This window comes from Bombyx mandarina, chromosome 04 (genome assembly GCF_030267445.1).
Source record: "Bombyx mandarina strain Sakado chromosome 04, ASM3026744v2".
In the NCBI taxonomy this organism is placed as follows: Eukaryota; Metazoa; Arthropoda; class Insecta; order Lepidoptera; family Bombycidae; genus Bombyx; species Bombyx mandarina.
This window is the reverse complement of record NC_143211.1, coordinates 12620096-12638765: the sequence shown is the minus strand read 5'-3', so window position 1 is coordinate 12638765 and position 18670 is coordinate 12620096. Positions and strand designations below refer to the sequence as shown.

The following is an 18670-nucleotide window of genomic DNA, read 5'->3' as shown; positions in this document are numbered from 1 at the left end:
CCATTTCGCTCCGATGATAATTTCTGCGAAGCATTATTCTTGCTAGGGCTGGTTGGCAAAATTTCTCAGGTCGAGCCTAAGGTAAGCTCACCTACCCATCCGCACGAAGCTGGAATAACCCCTCAAGCTAGCTAGCTAGGTTAAAACAAACAGGTGTTTTTCTGTTTGTTTACAGATAGATTTTGTGAATTGTTTAACGTAGTCGAAATGGAGTTACTAGATTGGTGTAAATTATACACCTACAATAAAAACTTCTGACTATTCCTCTTAAACTGAATTACAAAATATAATTTGAAAATATTGCGAATTGAAATCGATTTTTTCTAAACATTTCAAATAATGCCTCCCAGCCTTTAAAATGTACTTAATTTAATTCATACTAGAACTTAAGGGCATAAAATAAAATTTATAATAGAATTTGCCTTTTAAAACCTTTTTCTCTTGTTGTTAAGCTGAGTAATGGCTGACCAATAGGAGGAGGACGAATTGTCTTTCAACTCCGATTTGTCAAAATTTAGTAGTGGTGCTGTCAGAAAAGACGAATATGTGTTGAAAACGACTACGTTACTGAAATTTGACTATTCGTATTTTATTGTAGATTTTAAATGTTTTTGTAAGTGTAAAGACAAAATGCTAGTTAACGCAATTAATGTGTGTTTAATTTATTTATTGTCAGCTCTAGTCATCACCCTCGCTGGTCGTGATTTCTACCAGATACTTGGTGTATCTCGGTCCGCTAATACAAATGAAATTAAAAAGGCTTACAGAAAATTAGCAAAAGCATTGCATCCTGATAAAAATCAAGATGATCCCGATGCTGCTCAAAAGTTTCAAGATTTAGGGGCGGCTTATGAGGCATTATCAGACCCCGAAAAACGCGAACTGTACGATCGTTGCGGCGAAGACTGTTTGAAGAAAGATGGAATGATGAACAATAATGACCCTTTTGCAAGCTTCTTTGGTGATTTTGGATTCCATTTTGGTGGTGAACCGCAACATCACGAAACACCACGAGGGGCGGACATTGTTATGGAGCTCACAGTTTCACTTGAAGAACTTTACAATGGAAATTTTATAGAGGTGACTAATATTATACTTTTTTCAATATATAAATCTATGAGCATTATAAGAATTAAAAAAGACCATAAAATAATTTTCCAGAGAAGTTATTAACAATTATTACAGTTTAAATGTTATAGTTTACAGATTTTATAGGATTATTTTTCCAATAAAGCAATAAAGAGAAATCTGATAAAAACTGCATGTCACCCATTTAATTTTTAACAGATAACTAGGAATAAACCCGTAATCAAACCAGCTCCAGGGACCCGCAAGTGTAACTGTAGACAAGAGATGGTAACAAGAAACTTGGGTCCAGGAAGATTCCAGATGATGCAGCAAACAGTGTGTGATGAATGTCCTAATGTAAAATTTGTTAATGAAGAAAGGCTACTAGAAATTGAGGTATGACTTCGAAGATATTGTAAGAAATTGTGAAAGGAAAATACTACAGAAATGTTCATTACAGTAAAAACTTTTAAATGAACAATTTTTTCTAAGTGAATTAAAAATATAATAATTACAGGTAGAAGTTGGTGCTCCGGATGGACACAAATCTAGGTTGCGTGGAGAAGGTGAACCCCATGTAGACGGTGAACCAGGTGATCTCATTGTAATACTCAAAACGGAAAGACACCCACAATTTACTCGCAAAGCTGATGACTTATACACCAATGTGACAATTTCACTACAGGTAGACAAATTAATATTTTTGTTTGAATGTAATTGAAATATAAATATGTACATATAAGGTAGTTATAACTAGTACAGTAGTAGATATAGTAGATAACTTAAATATTTTAAGCTTTTAGAAATTAATTGTTTTTTTGTTTTTTTATTGCCCTTGTAGGCAGAAGAGCATACGTCCCACCTGATGGTGAGAGGTTAGTGTCGCCCATGGACTTCAGCAATGCCAAGGGTAGAACCATGCCGCTGCCTACCAGAAATAATTTATGTTAATAATAATAACCATTTATTTACTTTCAGGATGCTCTGACTGGTTTTACTCTTGAACTTGAACATTTAGATGGTCATAAAGTGTCAGTGTCTAGAGACAAGGTAACATGGGCTGGTGCAAGAGTTCGTAAGAAGGGAGAAGGCATGCCAAATTTTGAAAATAATAACCTCCATGGAAATCTTTATGTAACTTTTGATATAGAATTTCCCAAGCAAGACTTCACAGATGCTGAGAAAGAGGGTTTGTTTGTGTTTTATATTATTTATGTTATAAAGGAGTAACATTAATCCCATTTCTTAGTTATTATTTTATTTATTGAGTGTTATTGACTTTTGTCAAATTTTATACCAGTTTCACAATGGTTTTGTTGTCAGTACAAATAATCTCTCGAATAGTAAAAAAAAAGAAAAATTAACTAATATATTGACTGTTGACCAGTTCTCAGTAATTATGTATATTATCTTGTATTTTTAAACTTTTTTTAACTTTTATAACTCTTTATTTCAGCTTTGCGAAAAATACTGAACCAGCCACCAAATAATAAAATATATAATGGACTATAGTGATAGTAAACTAGTAATTATAGCTGGACTGAGTGTGGTTTCATAAGAATTTTTGTTACCTGAATGAAGACGTGCATGTGATGGTTTTATAAAAAATAAAAATACCATTTTGATTTGTTATATTTATTTGTTTTTTTTTCAATATTATTGAAGACTTGAGTACATTATGTTTTGTTAATGAAGTTCAACTTGAAAAATTTTTTTTAACTACACTACAAAACAATATTTACATCAAAAAAGAAACTTAACATACTAAAAATACATTGGCAACTTAAAAGTATGGTGTCTCGTTGCAGATTCGTTTTAAAAACTTGATGGGTTTAAAACATATTTCTCTAATTACAAATAATGTATTAAATTGATTCATTAGAAGCTGACAAATCAGTTCCAACAATGTGTCACAATGTGAAAATTGTGTAATCATAATTGTACAATGTAATTCTCAATTTACGTGCAATCACAGTGTAACGTAAAAACGAAAAGGAGAGATAAAATCCAATTTGTAACACACGGCCAGGTCGTGTCCCACGCGAGTTTCTTTATGGACTGCTTAAATGTTAATTTATCAATTATTGTACCTATATATGTCACGTATTCTCCGTTGATAAGTATATTCAGTTTAAGATACGCAACCATAAGACTAAAAACATCAGACATATTTCAAAATATATATGGTATTTGTTGACGCCATGACGAATCGCGCACCATATGAGATGCGTACTTATAGCGATCTTTAATGATTGAAAATTACTTGTCTATTTGACCCAAAAAACCCAATTTAACTGTTTTTTTATTTTTAAATAAACTACTACTAATTGAATAAGAACTGTCTGATGAACTCGTCTTTCTTTAATAATTCATTATTAAATTTTATTGCCTTTTGTTTATTTCACTTTTACACTAAACACAATATTGCAAATTACCCGAGCACAACAATGGCGGAGAATTTTAGGTGCGAGAGAGCAGACGTAGACACTAACGCGCATGCGCACTTGTACTCAGGGAGAAAAGTTACACTTTCTTCCCTGTAGAGCGAGAGGAAAAGTTACTTTCTTCCCTATACTGCGGGACGAAAACCGAACTTTCGGCGTAAGTAGGAGAAAAAAATCTGACAACAAATAAATCTGACTATTGCCTGATTTTTCGACAAGAAGGCGTGCTTGTGGGTAGTTTACAAACGTAACTCATACAGTAGATATTGTTGATATTATATTTAATATAGTATACAGTTCTGTGCATTGGATAGTGCAACTAAGATTGAGTCGTAGTATATGTATATATGAACGTAGCATACACTAGTCCTGCCTATTTCTGCCGCGAAGTAGTGATGGAATTCAGTTTGAAGTGGAACAGCTATTTCCCAATACACAAGGATTCGGCGCGTCTCAAGTGGGTGGCGGCATGCATTCACGTATGATATCAATGCAGTTCGATAACTACCAGATGACTCATGAACTCTTTCACACACCCACACAATAATGACTCATTTTTTGCTAATGAAGTTATTTTAAACAATTTAAATACAAAATCAATAAAAATTTTAGAATCCTTTGAAATATTTCAATTTCATATTGGTGTTATAATAACCGGCAAACTTCTTGAGCATTTGTTGACGTAGTGGGGGTAAGTTTGCGCATGGTACACTCACGTGCAAAAACATTACTTACTCTGCGTCATAATGCTATTAAATTATTAAAATCAACATATGTATTTATTTATATATTTATTAGAACATCAACAAAACATATAGGTTAATAATTGTATTAATTTAATCTTGGGGTAAAATAGATATTCCTTCTATTAAGTCAAAACTAGAGCTGTTGCCAGGTCTTGGTTCAGTTGAAGCGAAGCTGGTATTTGTAATTTTTTTTTCGTTATCATAATCTTGACCATCATCATCATCACTGTTTTCATCACCCGAGTCGCTATCATCGTGATGAGTCGACATAGGGCTCATCGGCGTAGTTTACAACTCGGTCGATTCGGTCTTCTTTTTTGTCTATAATTAATTATTTTTTGAAGATATTCAATTCGTAGTAATCGAATGTTACTTTTTTCATTTACCAGCTTCCGATTATTTTCTGTTCTTTTTTTCCATCTAAAGCCTAGCTCTTTCATAATTCGTCGTAAGCTTCATTCCGAGCCATTAAAATTTATATCTTCTTTAAATTTTTCGAAGCCTTTCTACGGTACGGAGTTTCGCTGCTTGTTATGTAGTTATTATGATTACATCTTTTTATTACAGATTGAACGAAACTATCCATTCCGGTAACTTTCTTCTTCCCTGATCTTTTCTTACCCGGAGTCCGAAACACGGCGAGCAAGCCAGAGCCTTTAGCTTCGTTAATAATGCATCTAACAGTACTCACTGATGTTTTTGTTGCTTCCGAAGTCTGTTTTAATTTTTCCATATCATTCTTCCCCTGTTTTATAATGAAGCAATATACGTCGTACACAAATTTTCTACCCTTTCTTTTAAGTACTACACCAGTTTGTCACGGCATAGTGTATGTTTTATAAAAAATCAACAAACACTCAACAAATAGCAACAGCAACAAAGTCCACAAGCAATTATAACAAATAACTTAACGATTAATAACGATAGACTTTCCACTGTACGCAAGCGTACTTTTGTGAGCAAGCGGAATGAGGGCGCGGCGCGGGACGCAAGGTTCGACTGATCTACCAATAACGCGCTCGATACGATTTCCCCTGCCGTCGCGCCTCACCCTCACCACCAAAGTGATCTAAAATTCGGTTCTGCGCAGTCAAAGTCATTTGCTCAAGAAGTTTGCCGATTACTATACTTCTTGTATAAACACAAATACAAAATTTTTATTGTATAAAATATTGTACATAATAAAACATAGGAACTATCTGTATTGCGTCAGTTTTATACACGAATGTACGACGATGACTTAGACGACGACAACCTATGCGGTTATTTAGTACCACCTTGTCTGTAAGAGGCTGACACTGAGAGACGTTCTCTGCAGTTTTACACTTACACAAATACCAAAAGGTATGAGTGAGTAGTGAGTGTTTACGTTTGAATATCACACATTTGTGTACACCTGAACTTGTACTAAAATCGCAGTGTGTCGATGGTCTGTCCGAACGGAACTAGTGTGCTTAGTGCGAGTTTCTTAACGTTCACGATAGCGTAAAAGTTAAGCCAATTTTGTATGCAGTTGGAACAGCGCCCCTAGCGACAAACGTACGCAAGCGATCCCATTCCATACAATTAAGAGCTAACTTTTACGCTATCGAGAACGTTAAAAAACTCGCACTAAGCACACAGATTGGTTCAGGCGACGAGACAGGCGGGTCGATCGGCGGGCACGAGGTCAGCGGCGGCGCCGCGCAGCACGGCGTTGACGACGGCGCGCGCCAGGTGTCCGGCGGCGAGCGCGGCCGTGGCGGTGCTGAGCCCGGGCTCGGCGTCGGACCCGCAGTCTTTGCGGTAGGTGGCGTGCGCGTCGTCTAGCAGCGCGTCGAGGTCCAGCGCATGCTGCAGGCGCAGCTCGGGGTTGCGGCGCAGGATGGTGGCGAGCACGCACAGCAACTCCACGCACAGCTGCCGCCGCGCCGCCCCTCCCACACCAACGAGGGCGCTTTCCACAACCAGAGCAAACGACAGTTCTGATCGAGACATGTTCACTAACGTCGGCTCCGCTGGGATACACTGGCCCTGCAATTAATAAAAGAAACACAAAATTAAATAAAGTTTTTCACTTTTCAATTATTTATTGCAAGTGAAACTAGATGACGTGTCGAATTGAAGCCCACTCCGTGTCTCGAGGTAAGTGGCGGCGTGTCTATGGGCTCGAGCAATCATTTAGCACTGAATGGGGCGTGAGCTAGTTCACTGTATTTAATATGCTTTACTGCCAATGATTTAGCAAAATGCGGTGGCAATGGTAGAGATCTCATAAAACCTTGTCTGTACACAACAATTACCTGAATAATAATTCCTTTAGGTGTCCGCAGCAAAATATCCCACACTTGTATGTAGAAATGTTTAGGAACTCGACAGAGGCAGCCTTCCAGTTGACGTCGCTGTAGTGGTGTTAATCTGATAACACAATTATTTAAGATGGTCATTTGCTTGTCGGAAAAGGGTTTGCCTAAAACTCTTTGTAATGGTTTGCCCCTAACCTCTATTGCACCTGAAAATAACTTTACGTTAGTAACTTTATGGAAATCCGGTAAATTCCGTGTGCGGATTCATTTAAAGTTCTGACTCGTGTCTAAGCATGGACGGTCTCTGTTTTCTTGTTGCATGAGCTTCGGTACACGCTTGACATTACGCGGTTATCGAGCTTCTCTTGGCATCTAAGTCAGATCAATATATTTTATCGTTATAAATACTAATTAAGTGCTGTACGTAAGCGCATCGCTTCAAAACAATTTTTTTATTATTATTAATTCTATACAGTAAGCTGTCGTAAGACATTCAACCGCAGTTTTGAGAAAAACAATTTCTTAGGCGGTGCGTGGACAATGTCCGTTGACATGTCCATATCAATTAATCTACAGCAGATCTAGTAGATCTTCAGGCACTCTTCTTCCGAGTCATCTTGTCATTTGGTTGTCCATTAAATGCTTAGCAAGGTTATTCGGATGGACTTCCAATCTTACACAACTTTGAACAATAAAACCTTTTTTAAGAATTTGGAACTTCGATCAATAATAGTACTATTAGTACTATTATTATATAGTACTATTATTGATCGAAGGTTGCTGTACAAGTCACAAAGCTATTATGTTTTGTTTGTCAGTCGGGTCAGCTGATTAGTTACAGGCAAGTACCCTCGCTCGTCGGCCCAGTCGGACACGGTGAGCACGCGCTGCAGCAGCGTGCGCAGGCGGTAGGGGGACAGGCTCTCGACGCACGCGGCCCGCGCCTCGCCCGGGAACAGCTGCAGGTAGTACCGGATGGCCTCCAGCACCCAGCCCACGCGGATCTTCAGAATGCCACGAAAGATATCCGGATTCGTGCCGATCAGCCGCCCGCAGTACAACACTATTTCCTGCAACGTTGTCAATGTCACGATTGTACAGTCAAAACAAAAGTCTATGTATCAATAGGCTAATATAAAACAATTAAGTACCAAATTTATTTTTCTTTAGTAGCTATTGGCAAGCCTTAGTGTTAAGAATTAAATAAAAATTACAATATGTATTTTTAATGACAAACCAGGTTACAACTACCTTTTACTCCTATGTTTATTAATATATTTTTTGCATTCTATTGTTAAGCTTTAGTGTTTAAAATATTTTCTTAGGCCATTTTCTTTTTTAACTTTAATAAAAATTCATAAAATGTATGTATCAATGATTTTGTTCAAATTTCGATAATTGGACTAATGGTAATAACGCTCAGTAAGTCAGAGAAAAGATTACCTGTTGCAACACCGCGCCTATGATGTCATACGGCTGTATGGTAGAATACATTACGGATTGTATCTCTCCCGGAGTCATTGGTTTGTCGAAAACTGTTTCTTTCTGTCCTATCACTCCTACGGTCAACTGAAAATGGTTATAAAATTAATTAACTAAAATCTTGATCGTGACTACAGTGTACTACGGGGTCAGGTTTCGATTGCCAGAGGCACACACGTTAAAGATTTCTATAATTAAAGATCTAGGTGTATCTGTCGACATGCTGCGTGTTTTCGGTACACGTTGAAAGTGGAACGTTTATTTATTAAAATAAAAACGTCTTTGGCACAGTGTAACTTGGTGCAATGTAAAAGGGCCACGCATACACATCTGCAGGAGTTAGCCAGTGAGAGAATGAGATAGAATACTTCTGAAGATTTAACTTCTACCTCATGTGAATTACTCGTAATAATATTATATATTACGTACAAATCGTCTTTTTAAACATTTTAACAATTCTACATTCAACAGCCCCAAACCAGGATTTTCTAGGATATGGGTAGCGGCGAAGGCGGACTTTCGGCGCACACTATGCGGTACCGTGGGTTTCGTGGAATTTGAGTGATGGAGGTCGGATATTCCCCAGCGTTAAAAAAAAGTCTGTGTGTGTTTGTGCAAGTCACACACGGTAGAAATGAAACTTATAAATAAGATATAGATATACTGACTATCCCACTACACAGGAGCATACATATGGACAATGTTTAGTAGACGATAGTGGGGAGGCTACGAAGAGTCGCACAAAGAGGAGACCGAGAACGTCTAATGCGTTCTATCTTATTCTCTCGCCGGCTGAATCCTATACATTTATGTGTTTGTGTCTTTATGGACTTATTTTTTCGTTTCATCGAGTTTGAAATCACAACGATTCTAAAGAAGTTTCACTTTAAAAAATAAGTTATGACTAGCGGAGACACATTTTACGTTTGCTGAAATGAGTCGATAAGTTAACCCTTACTATTGATTTGTTACCAGAGCCCACAGGTATCACAACGTGAATACCACCACCGACCTCGAGACACGAGGCTGATGCAATTAAATGCACTTTTTTTCCTACCTATTCGCCTACCCGGCGAGTAGGTGAGCTAAAAGGGTTTTAACCTGAGGACGTTGCTAACACTAACCCTAGCAAGAGTAGTGCTTCGCAGAATCTACCACCGGATTGGAAGCGCGACCCATTGAGAAGATTCGGCGAGAAACTCAGTGGGCTGTGTCTGTGGGTTAATTTACTCGCCGAACCCTTCATCGACGGGCGTTCGACGGGTTGGACGAGAACTGTGATCAGTGGTTGTGGTACCCAAAAGCACCGATAATGGATTCGGCGAATTTTACAATAGCTGTCCTACCTTTTAAAACGTAATGTAGTAACTAAATAGTCACCTGTTTCCCGTTAACTAGCACTGTAGTGATAAAAGGGCTGATGGAATCGACGGTGTGGCTCAGTAAGGAGGAGCAGTAGCGGACGGCTCGCCAGTGTCGCAGCCCGCCCGCGCTGTGGTACAGGGACTTCAACGCGGCCAAAGCGTTTGTACCATTCACCTGATAGATTTTTTTTTTTATTGCTTAGATGGGTGGACGAGCTCACAGCCCACCTGGTGTTAAGTGGTTACTGGAGCCCATAGACATATACAACGTAAATGCGCCACCCACCTTGAGATATAAGTTCTAAGGTCTCAAGTATAGTTACAACGGCTGCCCCACTTTTCAAACCGAAACGTATTACTGCTTCACGGCAGAAATAGGCTGGACGGTGGTACCTACCCGTGCGGACTCACAAGAGGTCCTACCACCAGTAATATTATGTGTTAATCAGTCATATGTGTTAGTAACTTAAGTGGCACTAATAAATTGTACACGCTAAGGTTAAGGACGCGTTCTTTTACCTGAAACATCTACACATTCTGTGTTTCATATCATTGATTAGCGACATAACGGTAGGCAGCGTCTTGGCTCTGCCCCTGGCATTGCTGAAGTCCATGGGCGACGGTAACCAGTCAACATCAGGTGGGCCGTATGGTCGTATGGCCGCACGGGCAATAAAAATAAATAAAAAAAGTGTTCAGGCAAACAAATACGTTCTTGTTATGGTTTGCGTGGGACGAAAATAAATGATGTGCGGCTGATTCCTACTTACGATATATATTTTTTCCCACTAAATAATTTAATTTTACAAACAGATCATAGATACTTGTTTAGCTTGGCCCCTATTCTACTATTCGATAAGATTATTTTGTGCGTATTATATAAAATATGTAAACTGTGTAATTTGTCTGCAATGGACACGACTTTAGGAAAACTTCATACTGCATCTTTCCTTTTTTTTGTTAATGTACTTTATGAGCTCATGAACTATCGAAAACGCTAAATACGCCAGTTAAATAAAACACTAACTGAGACTTACTTCATACATGGGCCCTTCCCTATCGAGTAGGATGCCCCACAACTGGCACTGAGCGAATATATTGTCAGTAGTTCTGAGGGCTTCCACTACATCAGGAGTAGACTTGTGTTTGTACGCTTCAAGGGACACTGTTTCTTCACGGTAGGTTAGAGTGCGTGGAACGTCTGTCAGCGACTGATAGCCTATGTACTCGTGTTCCAATTGTTTGAACTGAGTAAACATTTCCGACGGGAAATCCCCTTGGCTCATAAAGTCTAAATGTTCTGAAAATTACAATTGATACTGTCAGAATAAGATCAACTAATTACTTATATTGCATCTTTATAATTGAAGTGGCTTAATCCAAAATTCTAGATTTTTGGTAAACACCAATTAATTGGATTAGTTTGGATTAATTTGGATTGTGGGTTGGTTGTGAATGTGGATTGAAAAATGTAATTCAAGAAATGAAATTTTTTAGTTTCGATTTTAATACTTTAAGCTTTAAAGCGCATCCATAAAGTTTAAAGTACGCGCTTGATTTATAAGTGATGGAGAGTGTACTTTGCCCTTATTTAGACTAAAATTATAATTTAAATTAAACAAAAAATTTTTTTTATTTTGTGAACTGTTAGTATACATGTTTATAAGACGTTCGAATTAAAAAACTCAATTTCTAAAAATTTTTAGTTAAGCCACTTCAATTCTAAGGGCGCGATATGTAGGTTTCAAGTTAATTGAATATGAAATTCGTGAGAGTTCTTACCCATGCACGAACTCGATATTAAATTTTGTAATCGTCCGAGGCGCACTTTGACTCCGTCGCAATAGCCCTTCTTTAGCATCGCGAACAAGTCCAACATCTGTTTAAAGTGTGGGTCGCGCATGTGCTCTTCGCGAACCAGCAGGCACACGGTGGGCCGCCCGGACAGACGCCAATATCTTTAAGCATTTTAACTGCATGTGACACATATCGCATTGCCGGGCGGGTGCTTTTTATTTTGTTCCTACCTAAGCTGTAAGCCTTGAGAGGCTATTTCAGCGTAACCTTAACTAGTAGGTGAGCTCACGGGGCTCAAGCCTGACGACGTTGCTAACACGAACCCTAGCAAGAGCCGTGCTTCGCAGAATTTACCGCCGGATCGGAAACGCGACCCACTGAGAAGATCCGGCGAGAAACTCAGTGGGCTGTGTCTGAGGGTTAATTTACTCGTCGAGCGACGGGTTCGACGAGAACGATGACCGGCGGGCGGGTGCCAAGTCGGCGCCAGACTACCGGCTGCCGCGAAGTGCAATGTCAAATACAACTGTCACTACGGCATTTAGATGGAATTTTTTTTCTGGTGGCCTTTCCAGTTTCACCAGCACAGGTAGGCGAACAAAGGCTCAGTCAGGAGGGGTGGGATTAGCTAACAGCTGCCCGAGCGTAACTCAGCGGGCTGATGCATAGGTTAGTGTTTAGGTTGTGATGTTAATTGGTTTCAGTAACAACTCAAACTCAGCTGAGCCATGAGCTCATTCGTCAACAAAAACTATTTATTTATATTGGCTTAAATAGCAGTAGTTACATTTAAATTCATATTATATTTTATTGAATTTTATTTGAATGTACACGTTTGCTTTAATTAGATAATTATATTAATTATAAGTATATACCATGTACCTAAATGCAAATTGATCTTTAATGGGTAAGACAATAAAAATATAGTTTGTCGTATTGAGATTTGCACCTGTTGATCATGATCAGTGTTAGGTAACTTGTACCTTGACATTTTACAGGTGACGTTTATTTAAGTGTTTTCTATTCTGTTCTAGTCTACGTCTAGCTAGTCACGTGCTAACATAAATATACTGTTATTGGTTATAAATATACTGTTATATGCAAATTCTCAAGTGCTCCAATCCCTCCCAATGCTAGGGTCACTTAATGCTACAATAATAAATATAACAGCAAGAGGAGGACTTACTTCCCAACGAATTGTAGTTCAGTTTTTATATCATCGATAAGCAAAGCCATGTCTCTGTACAGATAAAACTCGGAAACTTCGAAAATGAGAGGATAGCACAAAACGGTCATACCGCATACTCTGTATATCTGGAAATGCAACAAACAAGATAGTTAATTATTTCATGAACGAACTATTTTGAAGTTTTAAATTCGTTTTTTGTAATTGTCAGATTTACTGGTGGTAGGACATCTTGTGAGTCCACGCAGGTAGGTACCACCACCCTGTCTATTTCTACCGTGAAGCAGTAATGCGTTTCGGTTTGAAGGGTGGGGCAGCCGTTGTAACTATACTTGAGACCTTAGAACTTATATCTCAAGGTGGGTGGCGTATTTACGTTGTAGATGTCTATGGGCTCCAGTAACCACTTAACACCAGGTGGGCTGTGAGCTCGTCCACCCAACTGAACAATAAAAAAAAAATCAAGGTTTTTTAGTTTACAAAATTATATCATCGTTTCTCAAACTTTTCAGTCTCATTCATTCAAAAAAATGCACCACCTCCACTACTTTTATGTTTTGTTATTGATTTAAACATAGACAACGGATGGCTAGTTTATGGTATTTTTACATTTTATGACAACACATATGAATTATTGACGCTACACAGATCATATTGATGAACTCGACCTTCTAAGATTCGTAAACGTACAGGTGAAGAGCAATGGTTTAGATTAACAATAAAATATAATACCTTGCTGGTTCCCAATGAGCCTATGGGTCGAATGGGACGTCCAGTCAGCTTCAATTTTTTGCAAACACCTAACTCCCTATACACGTGAACTAATTGAGTGGAGCTACAAATCTGTGAAAAGAATTGATATCATTTTACAAACAGAATCATTTATGAAATGTTTTAGCATTATTGATTTGATTGACGCTTTTATTAAAATAATTTTTCAATGTTTCGGGAAGAAACATTTAACATCATCCTGGTCTAGCCCTATTACTAACTTGGAACCGCTATATTAATCCGACGTTTCCCGACCGGATACTGGTAACTGGTGGTAGGACCTCTTATGAGTCCGCGCGGGTAGGTACCACCACCCTGTCTATTTCTACCGTGAAGCAGTAATGCGTTTCGGTTTGAAGGGTGGGGCAGCCGTTGTAACTATACTTGAGACCTTAGAACTTATATCTCAAGGTGGGTGGCGCATTTACGGTGTAGATGTCTATGGGCTCCAGTAACCACTTAACACCAGATGGGCTGTGAGCTCGTCCACCCATCTAAGCAATAAAAAAAAAAAGAATAACATAAATATTCACCTTCAAACGAAACCTCTTAGGGTTGAATAAAAGTAATGTCATCGTCAGGAATGCTGTTCTGTATATGTGTAACATGCATTTAAAGTCATCGTGGTCTAAAGAATAAGACGTCCGGTGCATTGGTATCTAGTGACGCAACGGCGTTCGAATCCCGAATAAAAACTGAGGACCTTATAACTCATATCTCAAGGTATTTACGGTGTAGATGTCGATGGGCTCCGCAAACCATTTAACAAGGTGGGCCGTGAGCGCGTCTACCCATTTAAGCAGTGGCGGGTTAAAGGTCCAGAGCGCCCTAGGCAATCACTTTATCGGCGCCCCTGTACCGGTCATAAATGGCCATCATAATACTATAAATTTTAACTAATTGTTTTTGCAATTACGATGTCGTTGTATCATCAAACCCCAGACTTTAGTAGACCAGGACCCTTGTACTTACGCTAATGCGCGAATGAAATACAAACAAACAAGCAATATTGCATAATACGAGTATATCGATGCTTGTGCAATATAAATATAATCTATTATAGATTTAGATTATAGATCAGCATTTAGTTCTTAATCGTCGATATGTTATTTTATTTATTTATTTAAAAATTCTGAGCTCGCGCGCCCTTTGTAACTACACGCTCCTAGGCACGTGCCTAGTTTGCCTTACGGATAATCCGCCTCTGCATTTAAGCAATAAAAAAAATTGTTGACTCTAGTTTTGCAATACTAACCTGAACGGGTTCGACTTCGTGCGGTGTCTGAGTCTGTATACCGTACGTACCCATCATGGCTTGTAGACGCATTGACTCGGCTATGAGTACCACTTGAACAACCAGATCCGTGGCTATACCCTACAAGAACATATTTTTCAAATGTTTATTCATATAGAATAAAGTAATTTCATTTTTTTTGTGTGTCAGGGCGTTTGTATACGCTAACTTCACTAAATATTATCTCAGTAGCAATTTATGGTTAATTACCTTGAATATTTGAAATTCGAAATCCGAGTGTACTTGTTCTGGTCTCTTATATATTTAAATTATTAAACCTATTAATATCATGTATTGAAAACTTACTTGCATTAAGCCTCAGTTGTATTATTATTATTATTATCGAAATTTAGAAGTCGCAAAAAAAGAAAAACATGTTGAGGAATTTTTATTCCGACAATAAAGTGACAAGAAAAAAAAGGCGACGTTGAATGAGCGAAATTAATTGTAATAGAAAAAAAACAGTTTTATCTCATACTTACAAACGTCGGCTTGGCCTGGAAGCGTGAAATAAAAACAATATTATGCCTATTTTGTAAGCTTGGGACTGTTCTTTTTGTGTGTTTGAAGTCGTCGTGGCCTAGAGGATAATAAATGTCCGGTGCATTCGCGTTTAGCGATCCAACAGTGTTCGAATCCCGCAGGCGGGTACCAATTTTTCTAATGAAATACGTACTCAACAAATGTTCACGATTGACTTCCACGGTGAAGGAATAACATCGTGTAATAAAAATCAAACTCGCAAAATTATAATGTGCGTAATTAGTCCGCACGGGTAGGTAGCACCGCCCCGCCTATTTCTGCCGTGAAGCAGTAATGCGTTTCGGTTTGAAGGGTGGGGCAGTCATTGTAATTATACTGAGACCTTAGAACTCATATTTCAAGATGGGTGGCGCATTTGCGTTGTAGATGTCTATGGGCTCCAGTAACCACTTAACACCAGGTGGGCTATGAGCTCGTCCACACATTTAAGCAATACAATTTTTTTTTAAAGTGTTATAATATTATATAGTGTAAAATATAATAATTGTGTACCTGAAAAGCGGAATATCGGCCCGCGCGCCGGGGCCGGTTGTAAGATGGAAGATACCTTCGTATCGGATCGAGTTCATTCACGTGCAGCAAGCCCCCGGTCAGCAACTGCGCCAGCACGAATAGCGACTGCCCCCACAGGAACAAACCGGCTGAATTTAACACATCTTTCTTTATTCACTATTTAAATCTTAAAGTGTAAAGCTATTACTATCGGAATCCACAACCAATTCGACAATTAATAGTTTTATTACAAGATTCGATCGAGTTTTTACCGAAACTAAAATAAAGTATTTATTTATATTAAAACTTACGTAACCTGCCACCGTTTGTAAATCTAATTGAATAATTAAGAATGCCATCATAGAAGCCTTTACTACATAGTTTCGCGGGCGCGGTACTTTAAGCGCTAACTACACTACAGCCACCCATGACAAGGCAGCATTCTATAAGAATTTATTTTTATGGCAATTTTTGCATTAAAATTCATTTGCAGTGTTTACGATATAATATAATACATATATGCTAAATTTACCCTTTTATATGTTGATAATGTTATATTCAAGGTTAAAATAATGACTGTATGTAGTTTGTCGGGAATAATTTACAATAATAAAATTAGTTTTAATAATGATACATAGATACAAAAATCGAAACATAGCACGTAGAAATTATGGGAAATTATTAGTTCGATTTTTTAAGTGTGTATGTTAAACTCATCAGGATAATAAAAATATGTTTTGTATAAATGTAGTTACAATTCAGCTATGTGAAATTAAATGTCAAGAAATTAATAAATTAATAAATTTAGAAATATTTTATTACCGTTACGCTTTGATCGGGATCAATTTTGTTTTGGTTTTTTGTAATTACTAAGCGATTTTACTTTATAGAAACGAGTCGAATGTTTTTATTTGCCTCGTTTGAAGAAGGACATGTCATAGCGCTGGGGAAACACCGTGGAGGGGAGCTCATTCCATAGCCGGATGGTACGTGGCAAAAAAGACCTCTGGAAACGCACTGTCGATGAACGCAGCGGTTCCAGATAATATGGATGAACTCTGCTCCGATGGCGGGAGGTGCGGTGATAAAAAGGAGATGAGGGAATCATCTCAAACAATTCCTCAGAGCATTCCCCATGGAACATACGGTACAAAATACAGAGGGAGCCGTTGTTGGAATGTTCAATTGAAACTACACAATAAAGCTACAAATTATCCATCGCTCATAATATTAGGGTACTGTGCATTTTTTTGGTAGTTTAGAGGAATATTATATGCATACATTAATTTCTACACAAATAGTAAGGATGGTTCTTATAAGCAGTATAGTAGTTAATGTTATTTTAGATATGGTTCTACACTAATAAAATGTAAGTTTTCAACAAGCAATAGTTATGCAGAAGTTAAGAAATAATGAATTTTTTTTGGGAGTACAATATACCCTATGTGGTTAATATTAAAATTAGTAATTGAGAGTATTAATATAAGTCAAAGAACAGGGTGAGTTTAAACGACCAGTACTGGTTTACCTTTGTTTTCATCACCAGGGTGACCTGTAATTTTATTATTTATTTAAATGTCAAATTTATTTTCACAATTTTATTGTTTGTCACACAGCTCAGCACATGGTTCAGGATCTGACGTGCTCAAAACTAAGAATTTGATTAAAAATAAACATAACATTATACTCACTAGAAGGTACTTTCCAAGTTGAGTTAGGTTCATTGCGTTCATTTTCAACACTTTCTTTGGGTATATAGTAATACCAAGGAATTACAGGATCTGTAAGTAGGTATAACAATAGAACATATTAAATAAAAATATATAACTCTCGTAAGAAATCAACTTATTCTTCAAACATTAACCCTCTTTTCGTGGCCGCCACTACATACCCGATCCAAACAACCGGGAAATGTACAGCCGCTGTCGCCGTAAGCACGTCATTTCGGATACCCCCTTTTTCTTTTTTTTTCTTACCTAAGCTGCTAACCTAAGAGAGCTGTGTCAGCGCAACCGGGCGAACTGTGAACTTACGGGGCTCTAACCTGAGGACGTTGCTAATACAAGCCCTAGCAAGAGCAGTGCTTCGCAGAATCTACTACCGGATCGGAAACGTGACCCACTGAGAATATCCGCCGAGAAACTCAGTGATGTTCTACACTTCAAACCGGAATTCCTCAGTCACTTCATTACAAAGATGGCGAATATACGGGCTCAGATTCCACTGATCCACTCAGTGCCTTTAGGCATTCCTAACACTGGTTACCGTTCTCGTCGAACTCGTCGAATGCGACTAAGGGTTTGAAAATCAACTTAAGCCACAGACAGCTCACTGAGTTTCTCCCTGGATCTTCCCAGTGGGTTGCGATTCCGAGTTGGTAGTAGAAGATTCAGCAATGTATTGGTCTTGCTAGAGCAGATGTTAACAAGGTCTTTCAGCTTGGGGCGAAATAGTCTTTCGGGGCTAGCGGAGATTAGGTAGGAAAAATCTTCAAGCAATCATATAAAAAAGTACGTCCGTAAACATACCTCCATGTTCGTCCATAAAAATCCTAGCTTTCAGAAGTTTCTGAAACTCTTCAACTTGGTCGGGTAAAGTTCTAAATACGCCATCAATAATCATCATGACATAGAAGAGCGGCCATTCTGATTCTAGACCATCAAAATTTTTCAATTCCCCTTCATGATAATATCTTCTATCCGGATCTTCGAGAACACATTTGTAACCATCACGACTAAAACGTTTAAAACCATATTTCCCTTGCAAACGTCTTACTATGTTTGTTTTGGTGAGTTGGACCAAATGTTCTTCATGAGTGGCAAAAGCAGGAAATGATATGGTCGGAAGAAGAGCAGCGTCTACTCCCTACAACAAAATACTGAGTGAGAAAGCATCATAAACATCTTTAGAGTTTTATTGACTAATAGATTTTCTTTCTTTTTCATTATTATAACTTACTTTCGAACTAGACTCCCTTGGTAGCATTGTTTCAAATATACTCCTGTTGCGATTGTGAGCATCAATGTCGACATAGACAACACTCCAAGATGCACCCTTATCACCAAATAAATTACAACCATTAATGGCTTCTAGAGCCGCCTTGGCCATACCTAAAAGTAATTACACATAATAAATCTGGTTTAAAAAAATTATGTTAACCAATTTAGAACCTTTTTTTTTTTCCTACCTATGCTGATA

General features: G+C 38.0%; 2 protein-coding genes across 12 annotated transcripts in view; one reads left to right on the top strand and one right to left on the bottom strand.

The window, feature by feature from the left end:
- Positions 1 to 443: 443 nt before the first annotated feature.
- Positions 444 to 2700, top strand: shv (DnaJ heat shock protein family member shriveled). The gene is made up of 5 exons (XM_028184508.2): positions 444 to 1080; positions 1288 to 1464; positions 1586 to 1753; positions 2047 to 2257; positions 2525 to 2700. The coding sequence occupies exons 1-5, from the start codon at positions 631 to 633 to the stop codon at positions 2578 to 2580; spliced, it is 1062 nt and encodes a 353-aa protein (XP_028040309.1). The 5' UTR covers positions 444 to 630; the 3' UTR covers positions 2581 to 2700.
- Positions 2688 to 18670, bottom strand: part of LOC114250579 (putative phosphorylase b kinase regulatory subunit beta) — a 23148-nt gene continuing 7165 nt past the window's right edge. For 4 of the 11 annotated variants that reach the window (XM_089740337.1, XM_089740338.1, XM_089740339.1 and 1 more), the window contains exons 6-21: positions 18431 to 18582; positions 18001 to 18337; positions 17164 to 17253; positions 17001 to 17024; positions 15473 to 15621; positions 14920 to 14934; positions 14399 to 14518; positions 13105 to 13215; positions 12373 to 12500; positions 11172 to 11347; positions 10427 to 10689; positions 9406 to 9564; positions 7987 to 8112; positions 7393 to 7613; positions 6541 to 6655; positions 2688 to 6271 (exon numbers count right to left, since the gene is read on the bottom strand). In XM_089740337.1, coding sequence (XP_089596463.1) covers positions 5888 to 6271; positions 6541 to 6655; positions 7393 to 7613; positions 7987 to 8112; positions 9406 to 9564; positions 10427 to 10689; positions 11172 to 11347; positions 12373 to 12500; positions 13105 to 13215; positions 14399 to 14518; positions 14920 to 14934; positions 15473 to 15621; positions 17001 to 17024; positions 17164 to 17253; positions 18001 to 18337; positions 18431 to 18582 — 2570 coding nt within the window. In that variant the 3' untranslated portion in view covers positions 2688 to 5887. The remainder of the gene's footprint in view (positions 6272 to 6540; positions 6656 to 7392; positions 7614 to 7986; positions 8113 to 9405; positions 9565 to 10426; positions 10690 to 11171; positions 11348 to 12372; positions 12501 to 13104; positions 13216 to 14398; positions 14519 to 14919; positions 14935 to 15472; positions 15622 to 17000; positions 17025 to 17163; positions 17254 to 18000; positions 18338 to 18430; positions 18583 to 18670) is intronic. The other 7 variants (XM_028184498.2, XM_028184499.2, XM_028184500.2 and 4 more) reach the window with 3 other exon arrangements.

Coding starts and splice junctions, on each gene's coding strand:
- shv (XM_028184508.2), top strand. CDS start 631: ATGCTAGTTAACGCAATTAATGTGTGTTTAATTTATTTATTGTCAGCT. Junction 1,465..1,585: donor AAAGGCTACTAGAAATTGAG/GTATGACTTCGA, acceptor TAATAATTACAG/GTAGAAGTTGGTGCTCCGGA. Junction 2,258..2,524: donor CACAGATGCTGAGAAAGAGG/GTTTGTTTGTGT, acceptor TCTTTATTTCAG/CTTTGCGAAAAATACTGAAC.